This window comes from Epinephelus fuscoguttatus, linkage group LG20 (assembly GCF_011397635.1).
Source record: "Epinephelus fuscoguttatus linkage group LG20, E.fuscoguttatus.final_Chr_v1".
In the NCBI taxonomy this organism is placed as follows: Eukaryota; Metazoa; Chordata; class Actinopteri; order Perciformes; family Serranidae; genus Epinephelus; species Epinephelus fuscoguttatus.
The window spans coordinates 36,507,341-36,533,764 of NC_064771.1; the positions used below are offsets into that span (position 1 = coordinate 36,507,341).

The 26,424-nt window shown below is 41.4% G+C and overlaps 3 protein-coding genes across 3 annotated transcripts; 1 reads left to right on the forward strand and 2 right to left on the reverse strand.

The window, feature by feature from the left end:
* Window positions 1-100: 100 nt before the first annotated feature.
* Window positions 101-8,257, reverse strand: LOC125880690 (class II histocompatibility antigen, M beta 1 chain-like). Its single transcript, XM_049563396.1, has 4 exons — window positions 8,142-8,257; window positions 2,428-2,715; window positions 1,302-1,586; window positions 101-872 (listed from the first exon to the last, which is right to left on the reverse strand). Exons 1-4 carry the CDS (start codon window positions 8,197-8,199, stop codon window positions 757-759), a joined length of 747 nt encoding a protein of 248 aa, XP_049419353.1. The 5' UTR covers window positions 8,200-8,257; the 3' UTR covers window positions 101-756.
* A 607-nt stretch (window positions 8,258-8,864) lies between these two features.
* LOC125880689 (H-2 class II histocompatibility antigen, A-U alpha chain-like) lies at window positions 8,865-15,783 on the reverse strand. The gene is made up of 4 exons (XM_049563395.1): window positions 15,658-15,783; window positions 13,462-13,719; window positions 12,541-12,819; window positions 8,865-10,518 (listed from the first exon to the last, which is right to left on the reverse strand). Exons 1-4 carry the CDS (start codon window positions 15,713-15,715, stop codon window positions 10,337-10,339), a joined length of 777 nt encoding a protein of 258 aa, XP_049419352.1. The 5' UTR covers window positions 15,716-15,783; the 3' UTR covers window positions 8,865-10,336.
* A 1,679-nt stretch (window positions 15,784-17,462) lies between these two features.
* Window positions 17,463-26,041, forward strand: chmp6b (charged multivesicular body protein 6b). The gene is made up of 8 exons (XM_049563401.1): window positions 17,463-17,657; window positions 19,697-19,806; window positions 22,506-22,593; window positions 22,685-22,771; window positions 22,864-22,929; window positions 23,064-23,144; window positions 23,263-23,335; window positions 24,099-26,041. Exons 1-8 carry the CDS (start codon window positions 17,595-17,597, stop codon window positions 24,146-24,148), a joined length of 618 nt encoding a protein of 205 aa, XP_049419358.1. The 5' UTR covers window positions 17,463-17,594; the 3' UTR covers window positions 24,149-26,041.
* The last annotated feature ends 383 nt before the right edge of the window (window positions 26,042-26,424 follow it).

The following is a 26,424-nucleotide window of genomic DNA, read 5'->3' on the forward strand; positions in this document are numbered from 1 at the left end:
TAATTAAACAGCTTCCGTTTAACATCATTCAAAATAAAAGCCGACATAAAAAAAAATAAATACACAAATCACTCTTTACTTTCAAAATAAAATATTTATTTATCCAACAGCTTCAGTTTACCATCTGATGACATTTGGGGACTTTCTTTATTTTTATTTTTATTTTTTATTTGATTTTAGTTATTATATATTTTAAACAAAATTCTGGAGTTGACAAAAGCCTTGGGTTTTCACTCCTTATGAGCATCTGGTAATTTTCCCCCCAAAATTTTAAATGAGACATATTTCAGCAGTTTAATATTTTCAGTAATATTTTAATGATATAATAGAATCATGTTCAGGATTATCATCATCATTCAGTTTTTTAGGCGAAACTACAGGCACACATTTCTAAATGTAAATGCTGTGACAAACAACAAAAAAGATTATTTCTACACTCTGCAACAGTCGACAGGCAGGATGTCTTTTCCTAACTTTGACATGTGACTTTTTTGTCCAGCCTCAGTAAACATCATCCTGTCTGCCACTAAACATACATGTAGACACGCAACAAATCTGATCTGTATATGGTGATGTCTGACACTTTGATGATGAAGCTGCACTTCAGTCATGGGAGCCACAGATCCATCTGGGCCGGTCAGACTGGAAACCAGCGCTGAACATGTGCCATAGTGATTTCCTTCAGGTGACTGATCATATAAACCGGTTTGGTTACTTTGGTTTTAAATATGACGACCTGCAGCAGGTAGTTCCTGCTCAGTGTGTCTTTCTCCAGTAAAATCCCATCGCGCAGAGCAGGAAACTCAGTCCCACTCCCAGAACAGATCCTCCCAGTGGAAGGCTAAGGGGCGTCGACTGTAGCTCTGACTGATCTGCAGAGAGACAGAGACAATCATTCACAGTGATTTAAAAAAACAACTGACAAGAATATATAGATAATATGCTCTTGCTCTGCTTAGCTTTAATAAATCATACAATCATTTCATTGCTCTTAAAATTTGACAGCAGTGTAACCTGACCAGATAATGTGTGTCATTCCACAGTAACTGAAGTTGCTGTTGCTGGTACGTTGTGATCCAATGATAAAACATTTCTTTATACTGTTCTAGAGCAGTGGATCTCTTATATATATATATATATATATACACACACCCACACAGATATATAGAAATAGGTTACATCAAATAATTTCAAGGGACATACACGAGGGGTCCCTGGATTATTTTGAGAAACAGATGACCTCTTCTCTAGGGGACAAAACACAAATTCTGTCGTTTCATTTTGAGGACTTGTTGGCCTACCGAAGTGCAGCAGCTGCGGCTCCTGTAGCCCCATGTGCTCCACCATGCAGCTGACGTTTCGCCCTGTGCTCAGGGTGAGTTCAAGGTGTGAGTGGATCTGGTAGCGCCAGGCTCCACTGGGCATCTTCGTAATGACCACACCTGGAGGGTCAGGTATGACAACACCATCTCTCAGCCAGGACAGTCTGATGTGCCGAGGGTAGAAGTTGTAGGCACTGCAGACCAAAACCACTGAGTCTTCACTGCTGCCAGACCTCACTGACTTCAGCCTGGTGACAGGAGGCACTGCAGGACGGAAACACTGTTAGGACACAAGGAAAGCAGCTGTTTTGCAGCATCCAGTATGGAGCTGAAAAAAGGGGGAGGCATGTCATATCATTCCTTTAAGCACTGGAAGGGACCTATGTTTTTTATTTAGGTGGGAGGGGCAAACAGATTTAAATAGTTATATTTTGTATTTGCGATAAAAACAGCAGTGTTGTCGGGATCAAAGGGATTTGCAGGGTACGTTGAGTGTTAGAGTGAATGGCCCACCTTAAATAGATGGGCTTAAGTTCATTGATGTATTTAAAGGGAAATTTCGGTTTATTTCAACCTGTCTCCTATCGTCCTAAATTTGTTTCAAGTGATAGGAGACAGGTTGAAATAAACTGAAATTTCCCTTTAAGTGTTTCTAATTTTAGATCTTTTTGGAGATTGTTCCATTTCCATGGTGCAGAGGAGGAGAATGCAGTTTTCCCCAGATCTGTTAAAACCTGGTGTTGATTGAAAAGCACCACCTGGAGGAGCGTAGCAACAGCGTAGTAACTACCAGAGCTGACACACAGCAGGGGGCAGAAGTCGGCCAGAGGTTTCCCAAATATTGCTTTATAGATAAACAAATATACCAGTGCAGCTGTCTGTGAGCGATCAGTGAAGTCCAACCCATCAAATCATAAAGAATACAATGATGAGTAAGGGACATGTATTTGTCATAAACATAGAGATGGATGGTATACTGAATCAAGGCTGCGTAAAATGGAGGAGGTTGCAAGCATATACAGTACGTCACTGTAATCAATCACAGACAGAGAAGTAGCTTTCAAGTTTTTCTTCGCACTAAAAGTGACACGATGACTTCACATACCTGCTTTACCCTGAATGTCTTTGTACGCCAGAGCAGTTTGAAACTTGCAGTAGTAGTCCAGGTCATGTCTCCGGACCTTCAGGTAGTCAGGGTTTTTATTTACAGTGTCTGCAAACTGTCTTCCATACTCTGTGAATCCAACCACCTTTTCTGTGGAGCTGTTGTACTCTGCCTGCAGTCGGCCGTTGTACTGGTAGTGAATGTAGTACTGCACATCATACTGTGAGCCCGTCTCTATGAACTGACACGTCTTCAGAATGTGGAAGTATTTTCCATCTGCAGTCACCTCTGTAGTAAATGACAACAAATATCAGAACAACTTAAAGCCTCTGAAAACTTTTACATGCTTTAATGTCTCTTTAAGTCCCGCCCTCCTGAAAAAGCCCAGTCTGCTCTGGTTGGTCAGTGTTTCAAGGTCTTCTGTATCTCGGCATCTCTGCCATAGATAAATAAAAAAAATAGATGCCTCACTGGCTGCTGGATGGCCCCCCAAGAATTGTGTTAGGTTTAAAGCTAATTTTTGTAGTAGCCAAACTGTAATTATCATAAATACCATCACCTGATGCCCTGCGGCCCCAAATACTTTTTTCCGTAGACTTTTTTTTTATGAATCAGTAAACAAATATTTGTGGGCATCACATCCTCTGAGATATGACTCGTTTCATTGTCAGGATTTGTTCCATTCTGTCAGATAACATTGGGAAAATCTAGAGGAGCTGCAAGATTAAATCATTCTATCCCCATTCAAGTCAATGGAGTGTTTAACAGGAAGTTAGCCGTTCAGTCAGCAGAAGTCTCATGTGCACCTGCTCTATGAGCTGCACAGTACAGAAACAGTGCCAGTGATCTCTTGATTAATCCATGCCACTGGACTGTATGTCAAGGTTGCCACCATGTTGGAGAGGGCAAGACTTATCTGTAGACAAATACAAGTATTCAAGGAGCTGCATTTTAGCGCCCTAGCTATTGCTGATTGCTGGAAGCCAGAAACAAATTAAAGTTTTTATAATTCCTCATGATAATGAATTATTTTAAACAATGTCAGTAATTGAGTTCCTGTCAGTCTAACACACACTCCTCTACTGAGAATCCAGAGGCAATTATAGACTAAATATATTCGGATGAATTAACTGAAAAAAAAAAAAACTTTTGTTCTACTACACGTGGATCATAAACTCATGGATTAAAAAAAATGACTCACTGAGAGAAATATAAACGTTATAGAGCTTTTTATACAGAAAAACTGCAGCTCCTGTTTACTGTCAGTTGTTTACAGGCTGGTCTGGCCCTTTCCAATATGGCCACAATGTTGATGTATTGCTGCAATTGGCTGATACAGTCACAGCGTCTATGTATCTATGTCCGTGGTCTCTGTACTGTCACCGCAGTCCGAGAATGGAGAGGTGAAGTTCACCCTCTTTCAGTGAACCTGCATGATGCACTATATGTACAGTATAGAGACAAATACATTTTTGATCTTGTTTGAATTGTGCTGTGAATGATGTACATGATGTTTGCCAATTTAAAAGACAGTACAAGTCAAGAAAGTCACGGTTTGCTATATAACTATTAAATATAACACTGTGAAAATATGTAATTAGAATGACTACACAAGTCACGTAAGTGGCGCCATAACTTTCTCTCTCGCTGAAGCTATGATGTCTGTGTCTCATACCAGTATATTCTCACACAAGCAACAACAAATCTTGCTCATGTTTTCGCTTCCTGGCTGATGAAAAGACCAGTGCTGTGTCAAATCACGTACCTCTATACTTACACTTAATATTTTGAGTGCATAAGTGCGTTCACACTGAGAAGTATGGAAAAATGCAGTGCACTATGAGTGCCTGGATGGTGCACTCAAAATGGTGAAGAAGTTGAGTGTGGAACTATGGACACTTCTCACCCTCAATGGTCGCCATCTTGGCTACGTAGCAGAAGGGGAGGGGAGGGACCACTTTTCAAACTGGAAATGGCAGTCGAGGACTGTGCGACCGTGAACGTCGCTGCATTGTACGAATACATGTGTTTTTTCACTAAGCACCACTATACTGTTGTCAGGTATGACCCAGCAGTGTGTTTGTTGGGTTCATTTAGCAGTCTGTAATGATTTGGTACCACGAACGATAACGCCAATGCTAATGCTAGTTTGCTAACTAGTTAATTTGCGGCCGTCATTTCTGGTGAGTGCACAATGGCCGTGTTTGGTTTGAGACAACACTACCCTGTCAAAATTTGCGCACTATGGCATTAAGTACATAGTGCACATAGTATACTACATGGAAGTGTGCTAACGGAAGAATGTGATTTGAGACACAGTACAGGAGCTGCTAGATAAAACACATCAGGCTAGATAATGTGTGTGCTGGAACACAGATGAGTTAGCTAGCTAGCCAGCTAGCTGGTGTTGGTGACTAATATCATGTGAGACGAGAAAAGTAGTTCGCTAAGCAACTTTCCTGATTTGAAAAATCTTTTAAATTGATGCACACCATGTGTGTAATTCATGGCACAACAAAAAATTATTTGTCTCTGGCTGTGCATACTTTTTCTGAAATAAGGTCCCATGGTGGTGATCCACCGGAAGGAGATAGACCTCACCTCTCCATGACTGTAACAGAGTATAGCAGCACTTACCATCATCAGTTAAAGCTTCTAAACACAATCAGATATGTTCTTAATGAAGAAAAATAATATGATCTGAAATCTGGAGATATTAAAGGATAACTTAGGTATTTTTCAACCTGGGCCCTATTTCCCCACGTGTATGTGTGCGTATGATTCATGGGTACCACTCGTTCTAAAACAGCAGCAAGATGATATGTTCCTTTGATATTAGCATGTAGCTACACGTAGCAGCATATGTAATGTGTGTTTCGCTGATGTTAGCATGTAGCTACATGTAGCAGCGTATGTAGTGTATGTTTCCCCAATGTTAGCATGTAACTACATGTAGCAGCGTATGTAGTGTATGTTTCCCTGATGTTAGCATGTAGCTACATGTAGTAGCGTATGTAGTGTATATTTCCCTGATGTTAGCATGTAGCTACATGTAGCAGCGTGTGTAATGTTTCCCTGATGTTAGCATCTACATGCAGCAGCGTATGTAATTTTTCCCTGATGTTAGCATGTAGCTGCATGTAGCAGCATATTTAATGTATGTTTCCCCTATTCAGAGACTGTTCAGAGACCCCAGTATGCAGAAATATTAAAATACACCATTTTGAAAAAAGGTAATTTTCCCTTTAACTTCACAAATCTTAAGTGCAAGTTTGGAGCATTATTTGGCCCCTTTTCTGACAAGATAGCCAACATGGTTGATACCAATGGATCCCTCACGTCCTCTAGTTTAACCTGTGTCTGTAGCTTTAAAATTGAGGCGATAGAGCAGGTTTTATTTGCTCACATTACTCTGCCTCACTCCTCACCCTCAGCTCTGCCTGTTACACCTTTTCAGACATTTGGTCATCACCTCTCTGCTCCTTTATTTTCTTGTTCTCTGTGTACTCTGACTTTTCCCTTAGTGGTCCCTGATTTTTGGTGAGACACTCTGACTAAGCTCTTAAGGCTGCGGCCCCCCTCACATGTTTACATTAGCAATGCCTGCATGTTCTGTGCATCTGACCCCGCTGTCAGATGGGCTGAACCATTTTGCAATACCTGCCAGGGCTGGGAGCATCAGACAGCACATTGGAATGTGATTTATTAATAAAATTACATTTATTTAGCATGTAAATACATATAACTTATATTGTCAGTGATATACATGTATGTAATGTTTCCCTGATGTTAGCTACATGTAGCAGGGAATATAATGTAAACAGTTGCAGCAGCGTGCCTGGAGCAGATGACCATATAAAAAAAAAATAAAAATCTGTCACCAAACTCTGGCCGTGTTTTCTACGGATATCCAACATTGTAGGTCTACTTTGATTCATTGCATTAACTATTCATGAATACATAAGTAACACTAAAAGTTCCTGGTATGATTTATTTAGACTAATCTGTACAGGTCAGCGGTCCGTTTCACAAACAAACTCTGAGTCTAATCCTGAACTCTGAGTTGATCTACTCTGAGATAGGAAACTCTGAGTTTCCGGTTCCAGAACAGCTGATTTGAATCAGTTTAATCAACTCGGAGTAGTTTCACCTGGAGTTAAGCGCCTGCACCACGACTATAAAAAGCCAGCATCAATGGAGCCCCGATTCGACGAGTCACCATGGCAACGGGGAAGAGGAGGGCTGCGTTTTTCACCCCACTAGAATTAGAAATCTTAATGCGCTCATACGGAGAGTTTGCACACGTTTTCAAAACGAAGTGCAACACTGCTGCAGCTGCAAAAGAGAGGGAGACGCCGTGGGAGAACATTGCTGCTCAGGTCAATGATTAAGTTTAAATGTAGTCCTTTGCAACCACAATAATATTACAGGGGAAACTGCTTGAATGGTAGCCTATTAATTTATTTCATTTAGGTGCAATCCCGCGGGGGAGAAGCGCACTTGGCAGCAGTTTAGGATGAAATATAAAAACATTGTTCAAACAGGTAAGACCTCGGCATAATCTCATGGGGGTGCCTCATTTTGATCATGTTTCACATTGTAAAGTAAATATTAAGTGGCTGTTTGACTGTGCAGTTGTTTTATCCCCAACATAATGCTGTTTTCACACACATCAATGTCTTCTCATCTATATCATGTTCTGTTAAATAATTAAGCCTGTTTAAACTAACACAGACTTCTACTCAGCCAACAGAAAGAAGGCAGATGCCGTAAAACGAGCACACTTTTCTGACCGCCCTGCATACAGTTGCCTTACTCAAGTGCTCTGCATCTCCGACATTGTACAAAAAACTTCCATTTGCAAAGAAACGCAACGCAACACACAATATCTGCTGGGATGTGAGAGCATGACTATGACTGGTAATGTTGCAAATGTAAGGACGGATTAGGTTGTGTATGTAGATGATGGAGTGTGATGTGAAACGGTACAGCTCAAAAAGATAATTGTGTGGAAATGCTAGAACATCTATGCGCGGTCTGATAACCATCTCCCGAGGAATATTTAATTCTCTGCGCAGTAATGCTGCACCTTCATCCACGGGATCGTTATCAAAAGGACATGCCATGTTAGTGAAAAAAGTCGCCACCTACTGTGCCTGATGGACTTCTAATATACTGACTCTGATTTTCTTAATGATTTTTTTAATGACAGACGGCAGAACTAGGCTACGCCAAAACTCGCCTGCTGACTGAATGAATGAGGAAATCAGATGGAGTGTGTGGCTCTGAAAGAGGGCGGAGACAGAGAGAAACTCGAGGTTCATTGAGAAAAATCTGGTCCCGACCAGGTTAGGTTCATAGAGTCTGTCACTACGGTAACTGACCGAGAGCTTAAGTTACCTCTCTCTCTGAAACAGGCTAGAGTTACCCCTCTTTCTCTGGTTTGAATTACCTCCCTTTTTGAAACGGAAAACTCAGAGTTTCCCTCATTTCAGGGTTAACAGACTCTGAGTTTTCACTAAACCTGCTTTGTGAAACGGACCCCAGAACTATGTGGGTGAGGTCTGATCAGCTGTAAGAAGCTCAGTGAGAAAATAGCTTGTCAGGGCCTCGAAGATGAACTAAACTCTGCACGATAACATTATTACTGACAACAACTGTTTCACTCACTTCAGTCAAGTCGATCTGTACTTTTGAATCACATAATTTATTACCTGTTTGCTGCAGAAGTGAAAAGAGCAAAAGCAGCGCATGCAGACGTTGAAGAACCATGATCAGCCTGACAAAAATAAGGAAGTGGGAGTTTAACCAATCACATCAGTGCATTGAGAAGAGTCACCTGTTGATAGGGTGAGGTTTACTTCCCAAACTGGCCATACAACTGCTGCTTTGTTTATTTAATGAGTGCTGTTACCATAGTGCTGAAGCTGCGTTCATACTGTGTTCCCGTTTGTAGCGGAGGTGTGCTGAGTTTAACATTACTGTGAAAAAATCTTATTGCCTAAAATTACTTCTCCCATATTTCACACGTTTTCCTTCACTGTCACTACCTACATTTACATGCCCAAATGATTCCAGTGTTTACCCTTGTTCCAAAACAAAACAATATAAGGTGTTTACATGAGTAATGACAATAAATGCTCCACTAATATTCCTGTTTTACATGCAGTTGTGCTGACTCTGATTAACTTGGCTTAAAATGACATTTATCATGTCAAAGTAAGGAAAAATGAAACAGCTCTAGCCTCTTGTCATATTGCTTCTTTGTGTCAAAATTTGATTATTGTAAATGTTTATCTAACGTTGGTGGACTTGCTATCTAAAAATTATTCAGCAAATTTTCAGCACAAAAACATTTCACTTCACGTCCTGTTAATGATAGTGTGTGCGACAAATTAACATGATTTGAATAATGAATGCTGAAGTGGTCATTTTATTGGAAGTAACATTTTATTGAAGAAATGGGTGAAAATTATCTTGTCAAAGCCAAAACTAAGAACATGTATGACACTTGTTTGAACGTCAGCAATAGAAAGAGCAATAAAATAAAAAACATAATAAAGATAGAGATTTACAATAAAAGGATAAAGAGAAAAAAGATATAAAAGGTAAAACTAATTACTAAATGATTTACTATTTGAAAAAAATCACCATTCAAAATAGCAAAAGTGATTTAAAATCAAGTTTAAAAATCAGTTTGCAGTCATTACAGGGCGGGGCAGGCAGTGTAAAGAAGGAATGTTTTCAGCTTTGACTTAGTGTTCAAATTCGGGGCTGTCTGACATCATCTGGGAGGTCATTCCAGGTTTGTGCTGCATGATAACAAAACACTGCTTCATCATGTTTTGTTCTGACTCTTGGGACGGTCAGTAGGCCGGCCCCAGATGTCCTCAGGGTCCGTGAAGGTTCATATGTCACAGGCATGTCAGAGATATATTTGGGCGCTGAGCCACAGAGTGATTTGATTTTGAAATCAATTCTCTGAGTGACAGGTAGCCAGTGTAAGAATTTTAGAGCTGGAGTAGTGAGGTTGTATTTCGTAGTTTCTGTCAGGACCTGAGCAGCATTCTCAATAAGATGAAGTTGTTGCTCAGTGTTTCAAGGTCTCACTTTGACATTATTCCTCTGACTCTAGTAATGTTTTTTAAATGGTAGCAGGCAGATGACGTTACGGATTTGATGCGGCTGTGGAAATTTAATCTGAGTCCAGGATAACACCATGGTTTCTTGCGTGATTCTTAGATATAGAACTAATCAGTCTAATCTTACAGTCCTGTCATAAATCCTCCTTCATGCAGTTATAGTGTTCAGTTTGTGCTGCTGTTGAACCTAGCTGTGTTTTACTAACAGATGTTTCTATTACTCAGTTCACCCTCACTGATATAAATAGGTCTGTAAAAAATATAGATACGATATTTGTTAAACTGTGACTGTATTTCCTGCTAGCTAGCTATGACACATGTCGTTCTCTTTTTGTAGAACTCAAGCAAAATGTTAACATGTTATTTTGTCTGAAAATATAAAAGACTGGACACAAACATCAAAATTCATTAATACAATAATACAATGATAATAAAATCTAACATTTTGGTTCACATTGTACAAATGAGCAGATATATGTCATTCCTGGCTAACATTTTGTTTGGATTAAAATACAACTTAGTAAACACGTATAATCAGTTTCATGTGAAGGCAGACAAATCCTATAAAAATCTTCAGAACAGCAGGAAGTGATGTTGATCACCAGGTATTTGTTTTTTAGGAGAACTGGATTCTGAGCTCTGATCTCTGTTGAAGTTATTGTTATTAACACATGAGATTGTTAACCTAAAACAATCATTCATAAGCACATCATACAATTTCCAGGTCAAACCTGAGCTGTCTCAAAACAATACCAAAATACAGTGCATTAGCCAGTGTCAGTCTGCCCAGCAACCCTGTGGTACGCAGCCCGCCAGCAGTCTGCCAGCCGATGTTGGAGGGAGTCTTTAGTAGAAAGGATGAAGAGGATGACACCAGAAGTGAGACAGATGAGTCCCAAAGACAAACAGACCCACGCTGCTGTAGAACCCACTGACCTCTCAGGCAGCACTGGTGGAGAGCAAACATTGTGACTCAGAAATGTTCAGAACAATCTCAACAGTGAAACTCAACTACAGGAACGAATCATCGGGAACCTGCAGCTTCCCATAAGAACGTGAGAGACTTAGGTCCTAGGTTCTGCATTTCTGTTTTCCATTGTGTTTTACAAACCACTACATTTAGAATGTAATCCACTGTCTTTAAATGTGTGCTGGTGATTTGAACACAAAAAGATGGATGGTCACTCAAACCCTTTGTGAAATGTGCAAGTTATAGAGTGTTGGCGCACTGTCACCAAAACAACCATCATGTCCTGCAATGATGACATATTTCCCTGTTGCATTCTTGTCAGGGATGCATCAGGACACATTACTGTTTATGCGACAAAAGCCATGTGGTGCAGTGTGTCCGGACCATCTCAGCAGTTGTTTGAGTGATCGGGTCACAGTGTGTCTTGGTGGTACTTACACTTGTATTTAGAGCTTTCAACTTGTGATCTGATCACCAGAGATGCATGTTAAAACCAAATGTGAACAGGGTCTGTGTGTGTAAGTCAGTGGGGTGGTGGCAGTTGATGCTTTGGTTGTAATACAAAGTAGATGGGTAGATTACTGAGGAGAAAGTGGGTATACTCTCCTATACATTCCACTGGCTGTTTAGCTGATAGGTGTGTAAACTGTAAACGGCCGGAAAAAGAGGAAGGTACACCCCATACACCCTCCACTACACCACTGGGGCCGTATTCACAAAGCTTCCTAGAGCTAAGAGTTGCTCCTAGTGATGAAATTCTAAGAAAATTCTTAAACTGTGATGTTTTCTTAGAATTTTCCCTGAAAGTTAAGACTAGGTCCTTGTGAAGACAAAAGTTATTCACAGAACATCTCAGACCTTAAAAGAGCTCGTAAGGTGAAAAACTATTTTGAGCAGGGAGGAGGACTGTGAAGGGGTTTAAGAGTTTCTGAATCAGAGGAGAAAATGGTGGAGACACAAAGAGGTCAGAGGAATATTCTGCAAACTCTGGATGACAGTGAGTAAATGAAATGCTACAGATTAGATGTTGCAGGAATAATATGTGTGGTTGATGTCATCAGGGATACACACACATTTTTCCAATTAACGCTGTAACGCCAGAAATATAAATGAAGCTCAGCATAAGTTCAATCAGGAAGACCTTTCTCGTGCTCACCCTTTCACATTTTTCTCCATCCCACTCTCACTGCTCCCTCTAATCAGCTGACTGGGTGTTCACTCCTCTAGTATTCCAATCACACTTTGCCACGATCTCTCAGCCAATCGAGATGCCACTGCAAAATTTTAAATCTGCTCTCTCTTCTGCAGCTGTCAGCCATCATTGTAGGCAGAATCTTCGCACCCTCCTCCACCCCGGTCTCCTCCAGCCATCGTATCCAGAGTCCAGGACGAGCTCTCAAAGACTCATTCCTCTACTCATCCAGATCATTGGCACTTCTCCATCTTCCTCTCATCTCATCTTCATCACCTCTACCACCACCAGCGTCTAGACTCCGGGGAGGTTCCCTATTCGACTATGGATTCATCACCCTCCTTAAATCAAACCATCTCTACAGGGTCTAATCGCCAAAGACTTTCCACATTCTTATTCATTTGTTCACATGTTAATAAATATTCTTTTACCATTAAAAACGAGTCTCTCCTGATTGAAAGATATGTGTACTAGCCTGAAAATGCGAGTCCTTGCAAGAAGACAACACACCTTGAACTTTGGTTGTTGGTGCTACCAAAAGCAGCTGACAGAGGTGAAGGGAAATGCATCCAAGTACTAGATGTGCTGTATGTTCTGATATGTTATTACAGCTGTATAGTTGTATTTTCAGGACACTGAGTTAGTCAAAAAAGCCAAATTTCTGAATGTGTGGAAAGTGCATATTTTAATCCATCTCTAAAAAATCTGTATACATAATAAGAAACCCAATACTACCAAAATATACGGTAGGCTACACGTCCCTGTATGTAAACTTTGGACCTCAACAGTACAGTATATTTCAATCTTACCCCATGTTTTGGTGGCAGGATGGCTCAGCGCTGCGTGCTGCACACTGCAGCCCAGCACGTCATCTGTGTGTGGACTGAAAGACAGGCTGGCCAGCTGACTGAAGGTCCCGTCCCCTTCAGGGTACAGGTTACTGAGAGCCACACCCTCTGTCACCTGAACACCATTCCTGGTCCACGTGACATTGATGAAGGGGGGGTAGAAGTGACTGATGTAACAGTATAAGATGCTCTCCTTCCCCTGCTCTGCCTCCTCCTTGGGATAGACGAGCATTGTCGGGGCTTTTAGAAAGAGAAGAACATGGTTTGTAAGGACATAATGCACTCACCATGTATGTTCCCTATTTATCAAGAGGAGAAAATCAGCCATAAATGTGACATTTTTGATCTGACATTAAAGGACGAAGAGTTTCTTAACTTGTGGAACTATGATCACTATGGGTATCACAACAATCCCTACAATCTTAAGGTTTTTTCAGACTGGAGGAGCTAGGAATGATAAAAGTTCTCATGCTGTGTTCACACCCAACCCAAGTGAGTAGACATGGAGGCTCTGTACACACAACAAAAACAACAGCTCGTAAAACAACAACAACAAAAACAGGGAGAAAACATGAACAAATGGACCGGCAGTGAAGTCCAGGCTTTACCAAGATATGTAACATTGGAAATACAATGCAGTTTTGACTTGTCAAAGTGAAATATAGGAATCTTGGATGGCTGTGCTGCATCACGTTAGCGTTCCTATTGGTGGTGCGAATGTAAACAGAAAAAAAGGCCTTGGAGGTATTGTGTAGTTCTCAGGAGCTCCTCAGTGGGAAGTTCCACTCAGGGAGTTACCTTAACTGTTTGCTCCTAAAATCACTCTTAATGTGTTATCCAGCAGACCCACACAGGTGAAACTGAACAGTGTCCTGTCTTTACCTTTTTTTTCAATGGGACTCTTCTCGATCTGCGCAGCTTTAGCGAAATAGTATTTCCATAGTCTCTCCTTGCTAACCAGAGCCAATAGGTAAAATCCAGGTAAAAAATCTTTTTCCAGCTCCTCAAGCAGGGGTGCTGTCCAAACTGCTCGTCTAATCTCAAAGTCAGCGTATGCAATCTGGTCTCCGTTCCAATGTAATTGTACCTGACCGTCACCAGACTCAGAGCAGCCATAGAACATCGTCCCTTCGTAAAGTGCTGCAGCAGGAAAACACAAAAAGAAAGTGTCAGTAAAGTCAACTTAGATCTATGCTCCACACTTATATTACATACATATACACGTGGATGGATTTCTAAAAGGGCCCACCAGGCACAGGCCCAGGGGCCCAAAGTGTCAGGGGCCCCTTGGCCTTCGCCTAAAATGTGTCACTCAAATTAACATGTATCAACCAGGACAAAACACAAAATAACCACAAAGAGATGCAAAGCAATTGCAAAGTGACACAAGGGGCTCTAGTTTCCCAGCGCAGTGCAGGGTGGTGAACCCCGTGCAGACCTAGCTGAGATGGGTGTGGCGGCGCAGCAGGGGGAGGTGTCGACAGATCCAGCTTGGCGCAGTAACAGTTTGGTGCCAAAAGGCTTCGCCGAAGGTGCGCTAAAAGCTAAAAGCCAGCTGAAACCAGGTCTACTGTCAGCGCAGGCGGAGCGCAGCCGGTGTAAGCTGAAGTTTGGCTGACTGGCGGACAGTGCGCACACGTCACCAAAACCTCACAGGCTGGTTTCCAGAATATCAGGCACATTAACAATGCAATAAATACCCAAAAAACCACTATTCAATGCAACTATCTGCAATCAGCACATAAATGTATCTCTATATCGACTGTCCCGTCACATCTGATGTCAGATCAAAGGGGATTGGCACCGTTTGGCACGTTTGGCACGCATAATGGAAACCCAACCTGATTTGATTAACACAGCTGCAAACTAATGAGTTCACATCCCTCTCAGCCAACCACAAACAGCCACAGCATCAGATAGGGAGTATATATTCAGCATCTGTCATCTTAGAAAAGTCAAAAGAAAAGAAACAGAGTGAGACTGCGAGAGAGAGAGAGAGAGCGTGCGTGCACGAGAGAAACGCAACATTGATTTACAATTGTGTTGACCTCCTCCCAGGCTACCTTTGCATCATCAGCCCGAGGAGGTCTGCTCACAGTTCCGTATACTCGGACACTGCGAGCTTGGACCTGATGAAAACATCATTTTACTCCTGGGAGGAGTTTGGCCATCTGACGCTGCTGCTCTCTTCTGCCATGGCGAATTGAGTAAACTCTCATCACACCTTTGCGTGATGCATTTAAGGGCGAGGAGAGGGGCTCATTTGATTGGTGTGATGTGTGTAAAACCCACACCACACCTTCTCTCCTCCCTCTTTCCGACTTGCGCCGGTAGGAGGGACAGAGGTGGGAAAGAGGAGTAGCTGCGCCAGGCGCACAGTGTGCCAAACTTGCAAAATCCGCCTGGCCACACCCAGTTGGCGAAGCACAGGTGCGCTGCGCCCCCGCCTCGCCCGGTCTGCGAAACTAGAGGCTCACAATAACTTGAAGAAAATGAAAAGTAACTAACTCCAGACTGAAAATGACTTCTAAGAGATGAAAAATGACCACAAACAGACTCAAAACAACATAAAGAAGCTAAAAAAAACCCTCGAAATCTGTGTGTCTTGCTACATTGGAGCAGAGGTGGCCCATGTCTGTGCCCAGGGGCCCAGTGTCTTGTAATCCACCCATGTCTATACAGTCAGGCACATTCACACTGAAACCGAGTGATGCAGGAAGTGTTTGACTCTGTCTTCGTTTTGACTGTTGGACCCAGGTCAGCAGAAGTGAAACTTGAGCTGAAGGCGTGACTGTCAAACTAGTTACCTGAGAAGGTTGGTCATTTGGTTTGTGTCAGGAAAGGCAAAATGGAGGCTGGCATTTGACACTCATCTATCTCGTTTTGATTTAAGGCTGGTGATATATTCAGTATCTCATACTGTGTCATTCTGAATCTTATAAATACTGTGTGAAAATAGTAACATTAAATAAAGTTAACTTTGTTGTTCTTCTGCCTGCAGGATAGCACACTGGAAGTACTGGTTTAAAGCCATGTTACACAAAGATAAGGAACAGAAACAGTCTGATGAAACTTTACCTGCATGGGCTGTGAGGAAGAAGTGACCCACAACCAGTAAAACCAGTGAAGGATCCATTTGATCCAGTTAAGAAATGATACAGTCTGCGTTCCTACCCAGAAAATGAAACTGAACTGATTCATGAGTGTCAAGCCAGCAAAAATTAGATGTGTAACACGTCATAACTTTCAAAATAAAAGCCTTGGGAAATGATAACATCAAAATTCAGGTTTGAAAAGTGTAAAAAAAAAAGGTTTTAAAACTAGAAAATAGGATTAAGACATTTGAATGTCTAAAGTAACTCCTTCAGTCTTACAGTGTTTCCTCAGACTTTTTGCTTTGCAGACATGAAACATAGATTCATCTTAGAGATCTCTGTGCAAATCATTTTGTGTGTTGTGTCCAACATTATAGCTGGTTAGTTTCGGTCAGCTTATATGACCAAGAGTTTGTGGTGTTTTACCATCACATTTCAGTCACAGTGGTGAATATACTTAATACTCCAACATTTTAGCTCGTAGAGTATTGATCTTATTTTCCATGGCAGCTGATATCTTCATTGTGTTGGTGGTGCTGCTGTATTGGAGTCCATTTCACTGAGAGCTGTTTCTAATATTCGGTCCACCCTCCTCTGTGTGAACAGGGTCAACAGGACGCTCTGTTGGGTTACATTATATGGTTCATAATGCTTTATAATTGAGTGAATATTCAGAGACATTAACATGATTATCACCAGACTAACACCAGTATTGATTCCTCTCATATCTCTAAGTAGTACTTTGTTTAATCTAAAATTAAACAAAGAGGAGTTGTGCATAACAACCTAATATCAGATAATCATACTGAAACTCTCTCTCTCTCTCTCTCTCTCTCTCTCTCTCTCTCTCTCGTATCCTATTACTGCATCTTGCTAACTCGGCCATTCTGGATGTCACTAACTCGGCTTCTTCTCCGGAGCCTTTGTGCTCCACTGTCTCTCAGATTAACTCATATCACAGCGGTGCCTGGACAGCGTGACGTGTGTGGTTGTGCTGCTGCCGTGGTCCTGCCAGATGCCTCCTGCTGCTGCTGCTGCCATCATTAGTCATTAGTCATACTTCTACTGTTATTATACACATATGATTATTGTCACACATGTATACTGCCAGATATTAATACATACTTTCAACATATTGTACCGCAGTAGCCAGAACTATAACTATAATATTATTACTTTACTGACATCTATTGCACGTCTGTCCGTCCTGGAAGAGGGATCCCTCCTCAGTTGCTTTCTACCATATTAAAGGTTTTTTTTGGGGGAGTTTTTCCTGATCCGCTGTGAGGGTCATAAGGACAGAAGGATGTCATATGCTGTAAAGCCCTGTGAGGCAAATTGTGATTTGTGATACTGGGCTTTATAAATAAAATTGATTGATTGATTGATTGATTGATTGAAAGCAGTGCAGACTGCCTGAGCGTCTCACTGCATTGTATTATATTAAAATTCTGGTGGCAGGTGACAGATCAAAATAAAAATATGTTTTATGTTCAACCATAAATCGACACAGACAAATTCACTTGATACGTGTCCCTCACAATGTTTTAACAAAACGTTGCCCTTGTCTGCATCACTGTGTGGGTATTAAAATAAATGCGTACGTAAGCAAAATGGGACACTGTGTATAACTTTATTTTTAAATTAATTAATAATGATGAGAGAACTTTGATTTTGTTATTTTTGCCCAAAAGAAATAAAAACACAAAGTTTTTCCTTTGCTTTTTTTCCCAGTGTGGACATTTAAAGGTTAAAGATATCTGAGCCCTTTCTGTCCCTGCCCGGACACCGTCCTTCCTGTTGTGGGTGTGGACGCCAGTAATGGAGGAGCAGCGTCAGTAAATCGGCTTCTTCTAAGTTAGTAAAGCAGTTTAAAGTGTGCTGAACGGTGTCGCCGTGTAGCTGGGATGCTGTGTCAGGATGGGAAACCTGTTTGGAAAAAAGAAACAGAGCCGAGTGACGGAACAAGACAAAGCTATTCTGGTGAGAGTCACCGCGAGCTAACGTTAGCTGCTAATGTTAGCCTCCACACTCAACGGCAACAACAGCGAGTCACGCCAAACCGCTGTGTAAAACTGGGGTTATTAAGCAACATGGCGTCTCAGTTATCATACAGACACGGTTTATAAAACACGCCTTCGTTATTTTGACACCCTGTAAGTTACTCTTTAATTCGGCGTCAGTATAACTGGATGTGTAGTTTAACTTGATCCCACCTGTGGTTCTGTCTTCATGTTAGCCGGTGAGGAGCCGAAACAAACACTGTCATTCACTGTTAAAAAGTTGACATATTAACCGCTTTATCCAAAGTGATGCTCATCTGTGTGAATGCCGATTTTATCTGAGGAGCCTGCCGCCGGTCTGGTCCCGTTATCTTCGTGAAATATGGTACAGCTGGTGCTTTACAGGGTGGAAATGTTTAATTGCAGATAATCAGACTGGAGCTTCTGTTGGGTCTGACAGCAGCAGGTGGGCTCCTCAGCCTGCACACTGACTGCCACACACACACACACACACACACACAGAGGAAGTACTAATACCTCTGTAAAAACACTCTGAATGCAGTAAAAGTCCTGCATTGAAAATCTTGCAGTCAGTTAAATCATGAAATCAGGAAAAAAAAAGATTTTAAAAGTATTAAAAGCACAAAAAAATGTACCTGTGACCGCTATACACTAAAAATTATAATAATAAAAAGCTTTATTTTACAAAGCACCTTCCATACGATAGATGCAGCGGAAAGTGTTTTACAGTAGCAGGAATTATAAGGTAATTCTGTATAAAAGAAGATTGAAATACATTTTCAAAATCAAAAATAAGTAGAGTGACAGTAGAGTACACAGAAGGCATCATAGCTCAGTATCAACAAAACCATAAATCACTAAACATTAAATCATAAGTAAAATAATTTAACCGTGTTTACCGTTCAGATGTGTGCATACATACATTTTTATTTTCATATGGGTAAATTTGACTTTTTATATTTTTATATTTTAAATTTTTGTATGCTTTGTACTTTTAATTTAGCTTTTGTGCTTTGTTTGTTGTTTGTTTAACTGTCTCCTGTTTGTGTTTGATTGTGAATTATGCTGCCATATAAATTCATTTCCTGTAAGGATCAATAAAGTATAAATCTAACTCTATCTAAATATCTGTGTTAATCTAAATCATTAAATCATAAAATCATAAGTAAAATTGTAAAGAAAAAATTGGAAGTAACGTCTTTCAAGCACAAAATTGTAAAATCTAACTCATGAAATCATTAATATATAAAACTGTAGGTAAAACAGTGAATCATAAAATCATAAGTAAAGTCATTAAATCTAAATATTGTGGGTAAAATCATTCAATCATAAAATTGTAAACTCATAACAAACAGTAGCATCATTATTTTATACTTTTTTAGGTAAGACAGTAAGTCATAAAATCATTAAAGCATAAAATTGTTAGTAAAATCATTCAGTCATAAAATTGTACAATCGTATGTGAAACTGAAATTAGAAGTAAAATTGCTAAATCAAAAAATTGTAAGTAAAACCATGAAATCATTAAATAATGAAGTCATAAGAAAATTATTAAATTGTCAAATCATGTGAAATCATGAAAGTGTAATTAAAAATTTTACATAAATTGTAAGTAAAATCATTAATTAACGAAATTGCAGGTAAAACAATAAGTCATTAAAAAAAAAGTAAAATCATTAATCATAAAATCAGGTAAGATCCAACACTTAAACAGAGGTGCAGCAGTGTGAAGTGTAGAAACTGTGTCAGGTCTGTTTCAGTGAAGTCTCAGTGAATTAAAGTTCAGACTGAACAGATGTGATTTTAGTTTTCTGTTTTTTAAATTACAGTGAGCTGATTTCTTTACTTTCTTAAAGAAAGTACCTCACATCTACCGGAGAATAGTACCTGAGTAAATGTGTTTCCACCAGTGATGATGATGTGTGTGTGTGTGTGTGTGTGTGTGTGCGTGTGTGTGTGTTAATGACAGCTTAACGTGTCTCTGTGTTCTGGTTGCAGCAACTGAAGCAGCAGAGAGATAAACTGCGGCAGTATCAGAAGAGGATCAACCTGCAGCTGGAGAAGGAGAGACTTTTGGCCAAACAGCTGCTGAAAAATGGCAAAAAAGAGTAAGTACACAGAACGATGATGACGTCACAGTGACGAGAGAACACAGAGGTCACTGATGAAGAAGGACGTTATAGCTGATACGTCACTTCATCTTCATCATTCATATTAAAATGTTTTATAGATATTCACGGGCAAAGATCTTTACTTAACTCACTTTATTTAAAATGACGTCAGCAGGAAAATAATTCTGTAAAATCAAAAAGCTGAACAAGTTATTTGAAAATATTTAGTTCAGTTTATTGTCACAAAACCAAGTGGAGCTTTATTATTTGGTTTTTGAGGAATTATAACCTTGTTTCCACAGTTCAGTTCAGTTCAGTTCAGTTCATTGTTTCCATTTCCTCAGTGTTAAGTTGTGGATGGTCCCAACAGAAGCGTTCCTTAGCGTCCCCATGTTTGGTCCCCCCTCTGTTGGGGTACCTAGCACACAGATCTGGTACTAAAAGGTGGAGCTAGAAACCCTGCAGTCTGATTGGTCAGTAGAGGACGCTCACTCTGGTTTTATGTAACCTCTGTTCATACATCAGTAAACTACAACTATAAAATGAAAGAGAAAAAAATAACTTCATTCACTGGGCCGACTGCCGGCAACTTTTAAGGTGGAACGTTAACTTGTAATGTTACTCAATGCATGAGTTGATGACGTGAATCCATCAGCACACCTTAAATTTCACTGTGACAACTTTGACCATCACTTTAGTTTTTATATGACACACACTTTTAGTAATGACTTTAAAAATATAGATTCATTTGGAGCGGATTATGTGAAGGTCATATATTCTAATCCTCACTTCCTGTGGGCTACAGCAACACTAAACCCCTGAGCTTGCCTGAGAAGGACTAAATGCACAAAGCTGCTATTTTTAAATATCCCATGGAGAGAGACTCTCACTGCAGCCTGTTCTATTTTGTTGTGAAAATGTGGGCGTGCAGCCTCGTTCTGTGGACGATAAACCAGGTGCAGACTTCCATCTGTGTCACCGCTGATGAGGAAATACAGCGAGTGCTGGACGGAGCAGTGAGTGACAACAACCCCGCCCACATTTAAGAGGACTGTCTGAACACACCCAGGGTCTAGGTACCATGTCTGAAGGCTGACTGCTGGTTCCAAAGGTGCTGGACTGGAAGGGTTTGGTGGAGACGGGGCTAATGTTTTTGGCTTGTACGTCCATCCCATTCTTGTGAATGCAACATCTTAAGAACACCCTGAGGAATTTTGAATTGATTAAAATTTTGTGGTCAAAGGTCAAAGGTCACTGTGACCTCACAAAACATGTTTTGGGCTATAACTCAATAATTTTATTCACTAATTATGACAAAACTTCACACAAATGTCTAACAGGATCAGATAATGAAGAGATGACATCTTATATCCAAAAGGTCAAAGATCAGTTTGACTGTGACATCATCATGTTTTAACGTCATATCTCAGGAACAGAAGGGGAGACATTTGGTCAGATACTGAAGTGGTGACTCTAATATTGAAACTGTGCTGATTGTGTAGATTTTCTGTGTGCGAATCCATGTTTTAGAATTTGTAGCTTCTTTGCAGCAACGTCCATATTTGACCCGTTATCAACTGTCATGGCTCCATATGAGCCTGGACATACATAGTCTGAGTGGGCAGAAGTTTGCTGCATAGATCAGCCTCTCATTGGGCGGAACGAGCCACCCGCTGAAGTCCCGCCCTACCACCTCCGGTTGTGTAGCAGTTTTCAACACGTCCTTTACTAACTTTTGCGGTGTTTGATCTTGCGGGGATGTAGCCATTTTTCTGCCATGGTTCGCGTCCTGTAGACGATATTTTTGTGGGCATGTGACACCAAAACCTGTTTCCCCCCGGCAATATTTTTGCAAGCGCACCGTTGCTGTGGCACCGCCCAGAACGATTGTGATTGGTTGAAAGAAGTACAAGCAGCCGGGGCGTTTTTTTTCTCCAATCTCAAAGTGAGAGTCGGCCCAGCCAGACCTTTCTTTTCTTGAGAAAGGTCTGGTGAGCAAGACTAGGACAAACATGTATGTAAACTGTAAGGGAGACACACAACCCAGTATTTTAGTTCAAGGGAATGTTCTTCAGAAAATAACCAAACCTTTTTTGTATTTTCTGTCTTAAAGCCTTTGCACACTGAGTCTGTTTTTTTCATCCAAAAATGTAGCACGTCTGAAAATAAATGCGACTTGAAACTTGCGACACTGAGTCCGAAACTTGTGTTCGTGATTAAAATTTTCGGAACAGGTTGGATTTTCTGCGTTTTCACCAACATCAGAGCCGTTAGAGACGTTTGACCAAGAATCAGTGTTGATAATGTGGCAGGGGGACACAGCTGCGACGAGACAGAGGAACAGAATCATTTCATAACTCAGACAGCTACTGTCAGCAGGTCAGGTAGTCATATTCAGGTGGATGATGATGATGACGAGGAGGAGGATGTGGGCCGCACACAGAGGCAGAGAGAGAAGACAGCTGCGCCCCTTCATGTAGCTGTGGTGCCAAATGACAGACAGTTAGGGAGTGGTGACAGCCAGATAGATAACTCCAGAGGCAAAGGAGGAAGTGTGACTTTTCATTTTGTCACATTTCACATTAAGAAAACATACCCGACAAAAATGGACTCAGTGTGCGAAGGCTTTTAGTCCAGGATTTATTTGTTCCTTCACTCAGAGTGACACTGGTTTAATATCTCCTGGGTCCAAACAGGAAAGCGCTCCTCCTGCTGAAAAAGAAACGCTACCAGGATCAACTTCTGGACAAGACGGAGAACCAGATCGGTAACCTGGAGCGGATGGTGAGTGGTGGGGGGGATCGGAGCAACACACGGCGTGAAGCAGCAGTAACGAAGAGAAACTAACAGCTCCTCTGGTCTCTGCTGGTTTCAGGTTCAGGACCTGGAGTTCGCCCAGATTGAGGCAAAGGTCATTCAAGGGTTGAAAGTTGGAAATGAGTGTCTGAAGAAAATGCACGAGGTAGGTAATGGCAAGAATAAAAACTCTGTCTGATCACCACACCTCCACCTGTATCCCTGCTTATTGATGATTGGCTGCTTCTCCCACATCAGGTGATGTCTATTGAAGAAGTAGAACGGATTATGGATGAAACTCAAGACGCCATCGAGTACCAGAGGGTGAGTCCCCCCGCTGATGTCAGAAACACACTTTAATCTTTGATTTACTGAAGACAAGTCCTGCTGACGTTTCTAAACGCTCATGCTACGATACGAAGCTGTTTGTTCACTGAGCACTCGTTGTCTCCCCGCAGCAAATAGACGAGATGCTGGCGGGCTCTTTATCACAGGAAGATGAAGACGCTGTCCTGGCTGAGCTTGAGGCCATAACTCAGGTCAGTGTCATCAGCGTTTACACTCAGATTTCTGACTCTGTATTTGAAATTAAAATGACGTGAGAGGCTCCACCCTTCCATGTTTTCCATCGTGTGTTGTCTCCATGTCCACTCTCAGGGAGACGTCGAGCTTCCTGACGTTCCTGCAGACGAGCTTCCAGAAGTCCCAGAGGCCACAGAGAAGGAAGCAGGTTTGTTCTCTCTCGAATTGTCTTTGTCTTAAATTCCACTCTGACCTCAACGTCCTCTTTGTGTTGACCTCATCATGTTGCAGCTGTATGGGGGCAGAGAGACCAGGAGAGAGAGTTGTTGACTAGAGATGATACACCGTCTCATGGCGGTCACTTCCTGTCGACGTTACAGATCAGAAGCACAGAGAGTCGTTGACTAGAGATGATACACCGTCTCATGGCGGTCACTTCCTGTCAACGTTACAGATCAGAAGAATTTACTAGAAAGTTTGTATGTTTTTTTTGGGTTGACGGGAGGAGACATGGCGCAGTTAGTCTCTCAAGAAAACTGAGGGTGCGTTTTCAATCACATTCTTTTTACGTTCAGCACATACTGCAGCTGTCCTTAAAAAATATCTACCGTTGCCTGCGGTGTGAACACCGTCAGGACAGAATACTTCCTCGTTACATTACGCCCTGAACTTTGACCCTCTTACTCAAATATCTGTTCTGATAAAATATTACAAAACTGTGCTGATTGTATAGATCTGTGTGTGAAGCATCCATGTTTTCACAGATATGGATGGAAACTGTCAGAGACACTGGACTGGTGGGCGGAGTCAAACAGCAGTGAGGTGGTGATTCTGGTTTAGTTCAGGCCTCTCCCCTCAGTTTGGTATCTGAAGAGAAACAGTCCGAACGCTTATTTTCGGTTGTGTTGATGTTGGAGCCATCTGTGGATCCTCCTCCCTGCTGTAAGTCTGTCAATCTGTTCTCGTCACAGAGAGGGATCGTCCCAGGAAGAAGCCGGAGCGGGAGATGCTCGCTGCATAGGAGCAAGACTGACCTCCATCAGCTGACCTGCTGGAACTTCTCCACCACACTCCAGTCCAACATTAACCTGCAACCACACAAACATCTGCTGGAGGACTCTCTCTCCTGCAGACGCCTGCGGTGAAGTGACCGCAGCCTCCGTCAGATCCTCCACACTGTCCGGCCACCGTCTGTCCCTGAAGGCAGTAGTGGCTGGGACTGGTTCAGTGGAGGGACGCTGATGGGAACCATGAAGACCTGTGAGATCAGATAACTGTGCCTAACCCACCACCAAATCATTGTACTCACACTGACTTCACTTTAATGCATGTATGTGTTACTCACTGATCATCTGTCAGAGTCCATCCTGCTGCCGATGGACGTGTCATTTAAAGTCTGTAAAGGGTTGATTCACCCAAATATTAATCCTCTCGCATTGATTTTATCTGGTCATGTTTTGGTTTTATTTGTCCAGGTTTTTTTCCTCCTGAGGTGAGTGGAACTTCATTTGTGACGCTCGAGGAATTAAAACATTTTAAAGAAAACTCTGCAGCGACGTGTCTGTCCAGAAAACAAATGACACAGTTTCTCCGCAGACTGAGCTGTCAGCAGATTTTATTGGTCGGTCCCTCCAGGATTTCACAACAAATTCAGCCAATCCCTGTGAACTCTGTGACATCACTTTTTTTTTTATCGCAACTTTAGTGCAAATTTGACTTTTTAAAACAGATCAAGCACAGTCTGGCACCACAGAGCTGCTACGAAGTCCGTTCTTTACACTGTGTTTACATATTTACACAGAACCAAAGGACGTCAGCATCATGTCGCTGCAGTGTGTGATTACAGACAGCATGATGACATCACAGAATCAAAAGAGACGTGACACGAAACAGCGTCATCCTCTAGTGTGACATATAACATTCGTGTCAGCGGCTCTTTATAAACAATGACAATGACATCACATGTAAATAACAAACATTTAGCATCTCTGTTATGTGGCGGCTGATCTCGGAGGGTGAGGAGCTCCTGGACCTCACTGTGTTCACTGTTTGTGGACATTTTCTGTTCTTCTTCTTTGAGTTAGCTGCTAACTGCTACTTTTTAAATCTCCCACGGTGGGTTTGCACATGTAACATGTTGTCAGACATCACACCTGTCCTGCCCATGATCCCGTCCTGCTAGCTTCGGTGCTGTTAGTACCTCTGCTCCCGGCAGAGACAACTCTGTCCGCTCATTCAGTGATCGTACCTTTTATACAGAACGTTGAGGCTGAATAATGATGTGATTTTCCCACCTTGAACAGGCAGTGTAAAAGGGTCTAATGACAGGGCTAACTGTTAGCATCACACAGCTAACATAACCCAGCAGTTAAAAAGAGATTTAATGACAGATTCGAGACAATTCGGTGTCGGTGAGATTAACAGCAACAATCCAAAAACTTCCACAGAATCTTGGAGGGACTGTGACGGCCCCGAGATGTCCTCTGAGCTGGGTAACTACAGGACAGATCGGGGCCGCTGTCTACCAAAGAAATAATCAGAGAAAAACATCTGGAACTAAACTGTTTGTCTCCTGCTTCATTCATATCTGCTCTGTAAATCACACGCTGAGAAAAAATCCAAATAGAGAGAAATTTCTATTTCATATTTTTTGGCCTAGTGGTGGTGCCCCCTGTCTTTACACTCATTCATCACAGTACTGTCAGTTATCAGTGTGTGTGGACAGAGGTCTGTACTCAGATTACTTTATTTCTTGCTTTTAATAAAAACAAAACCTGACATTATTTTTTACTGCAACAAGAACTGACTGAATGAGATTCCACAGGGCTGGGCAGGATATGAATATTATATGGATAATATGGTGAGTGTTTCTGGTTTTAAAGGCTGCTTTACAGTAAAGTGTTTTCTGTTGTAGCTGTTCTATGATTTTTCTTTATCCACTTAGTCATTATATTCATGACGATAATCAAAAATCTCTGTGTAAGTATTTTGTCACAGCACCAGCTGTCGTAACAGTGTTGATATCGAGGTGTTTGGTCAGACTGTTTGATTTCCTTCAGATCCCTCAGCCTTAACTTTTCAGTCAGACTTTAAAATCTGGGCAAAGACAAAAAAAATCTATTATCATCATCATCAGCAACAGCAGGACAGAGTGATGAACACATGACCATGCGTCAGTCATTATTCAGTCCCTGCAGGTTTCACAGGCTCTTTTTGAGATTGTTATCGTCTCATTTCACTGCAGCTTTTCTAAAAATCTGCGATTCATGTTTCCATGTTTTAAGGTTTTTATTGTAA

Excerpts from the sequence above, each read along its gene's own strand:
- LOC125880690 (XM_049563396.1), bottom strand. The coding sequence starts at position 8,199 with ATGGTTCTTCAACGTCTGCATGCGCTGCTTTTGCTCTTTTCACTTCTG. Across the intron at positions 2,716-8,141 it reads TTCACTTCTGCAGCAAACAG|AGGTGACTGCAGATGGAAAA; the intron begins GTAATAAATTAT and ends CATTTACTACAG. Across the intron at positions 873-1,301 it reads GCCGCAGCTGCTGCACTTCG|ATCAGTCAGAGCTACAGTCG; the intron begins GTAGGCCAACAA and ends GTCTCTCTGCAG.
- LOC125880689 (XM_049563395.1), bottom strand. The coding sequence starts at position 15,715 with ATGGATCCTTCACTGGTTTTACTGGTTGTGGGTCACTTCTTCCTCACA. Across the intron at positions 13,720-15,657 it reads CTTCCTCACAGCCCATGCAG|CACTTTACGAAGGGACGATG; the intron begins GTAAAGTTTCAT and ends TTCCTGCTGCAG. Across the intron at positions 10,519-12,540 it reads TCCTGCCACCAAAACATGGG|TGCTGCCTGAGAGGTCAGTG; the intron begins GTAAGATTGAAA and ends GCTCTCCACCAG.
- chmp6b (XM_049563401.1), top strand. The coding sequence starts at position 17,595 with ATGGGAAACCTGTTTGGAAAAAAGAAACAGAGCCGAGTGACGGAACAA. Across the intron at positions 17,658-19,696 it reads AACAAGACAAAGCTATTCTG|CAACTGAAGCAGCAGAGAGA; the intron begins GTGAGAGTCACC and ends TTCTGGTTGCAG. Across the intron at positions 19,807-22,505 it reads CTGAAAAATGGCAAAAAAGA|GAAAGCGCTCCTCCTGCTGA; the intron begins GTAAGTACACAG and ends GGGTCCAAACAG.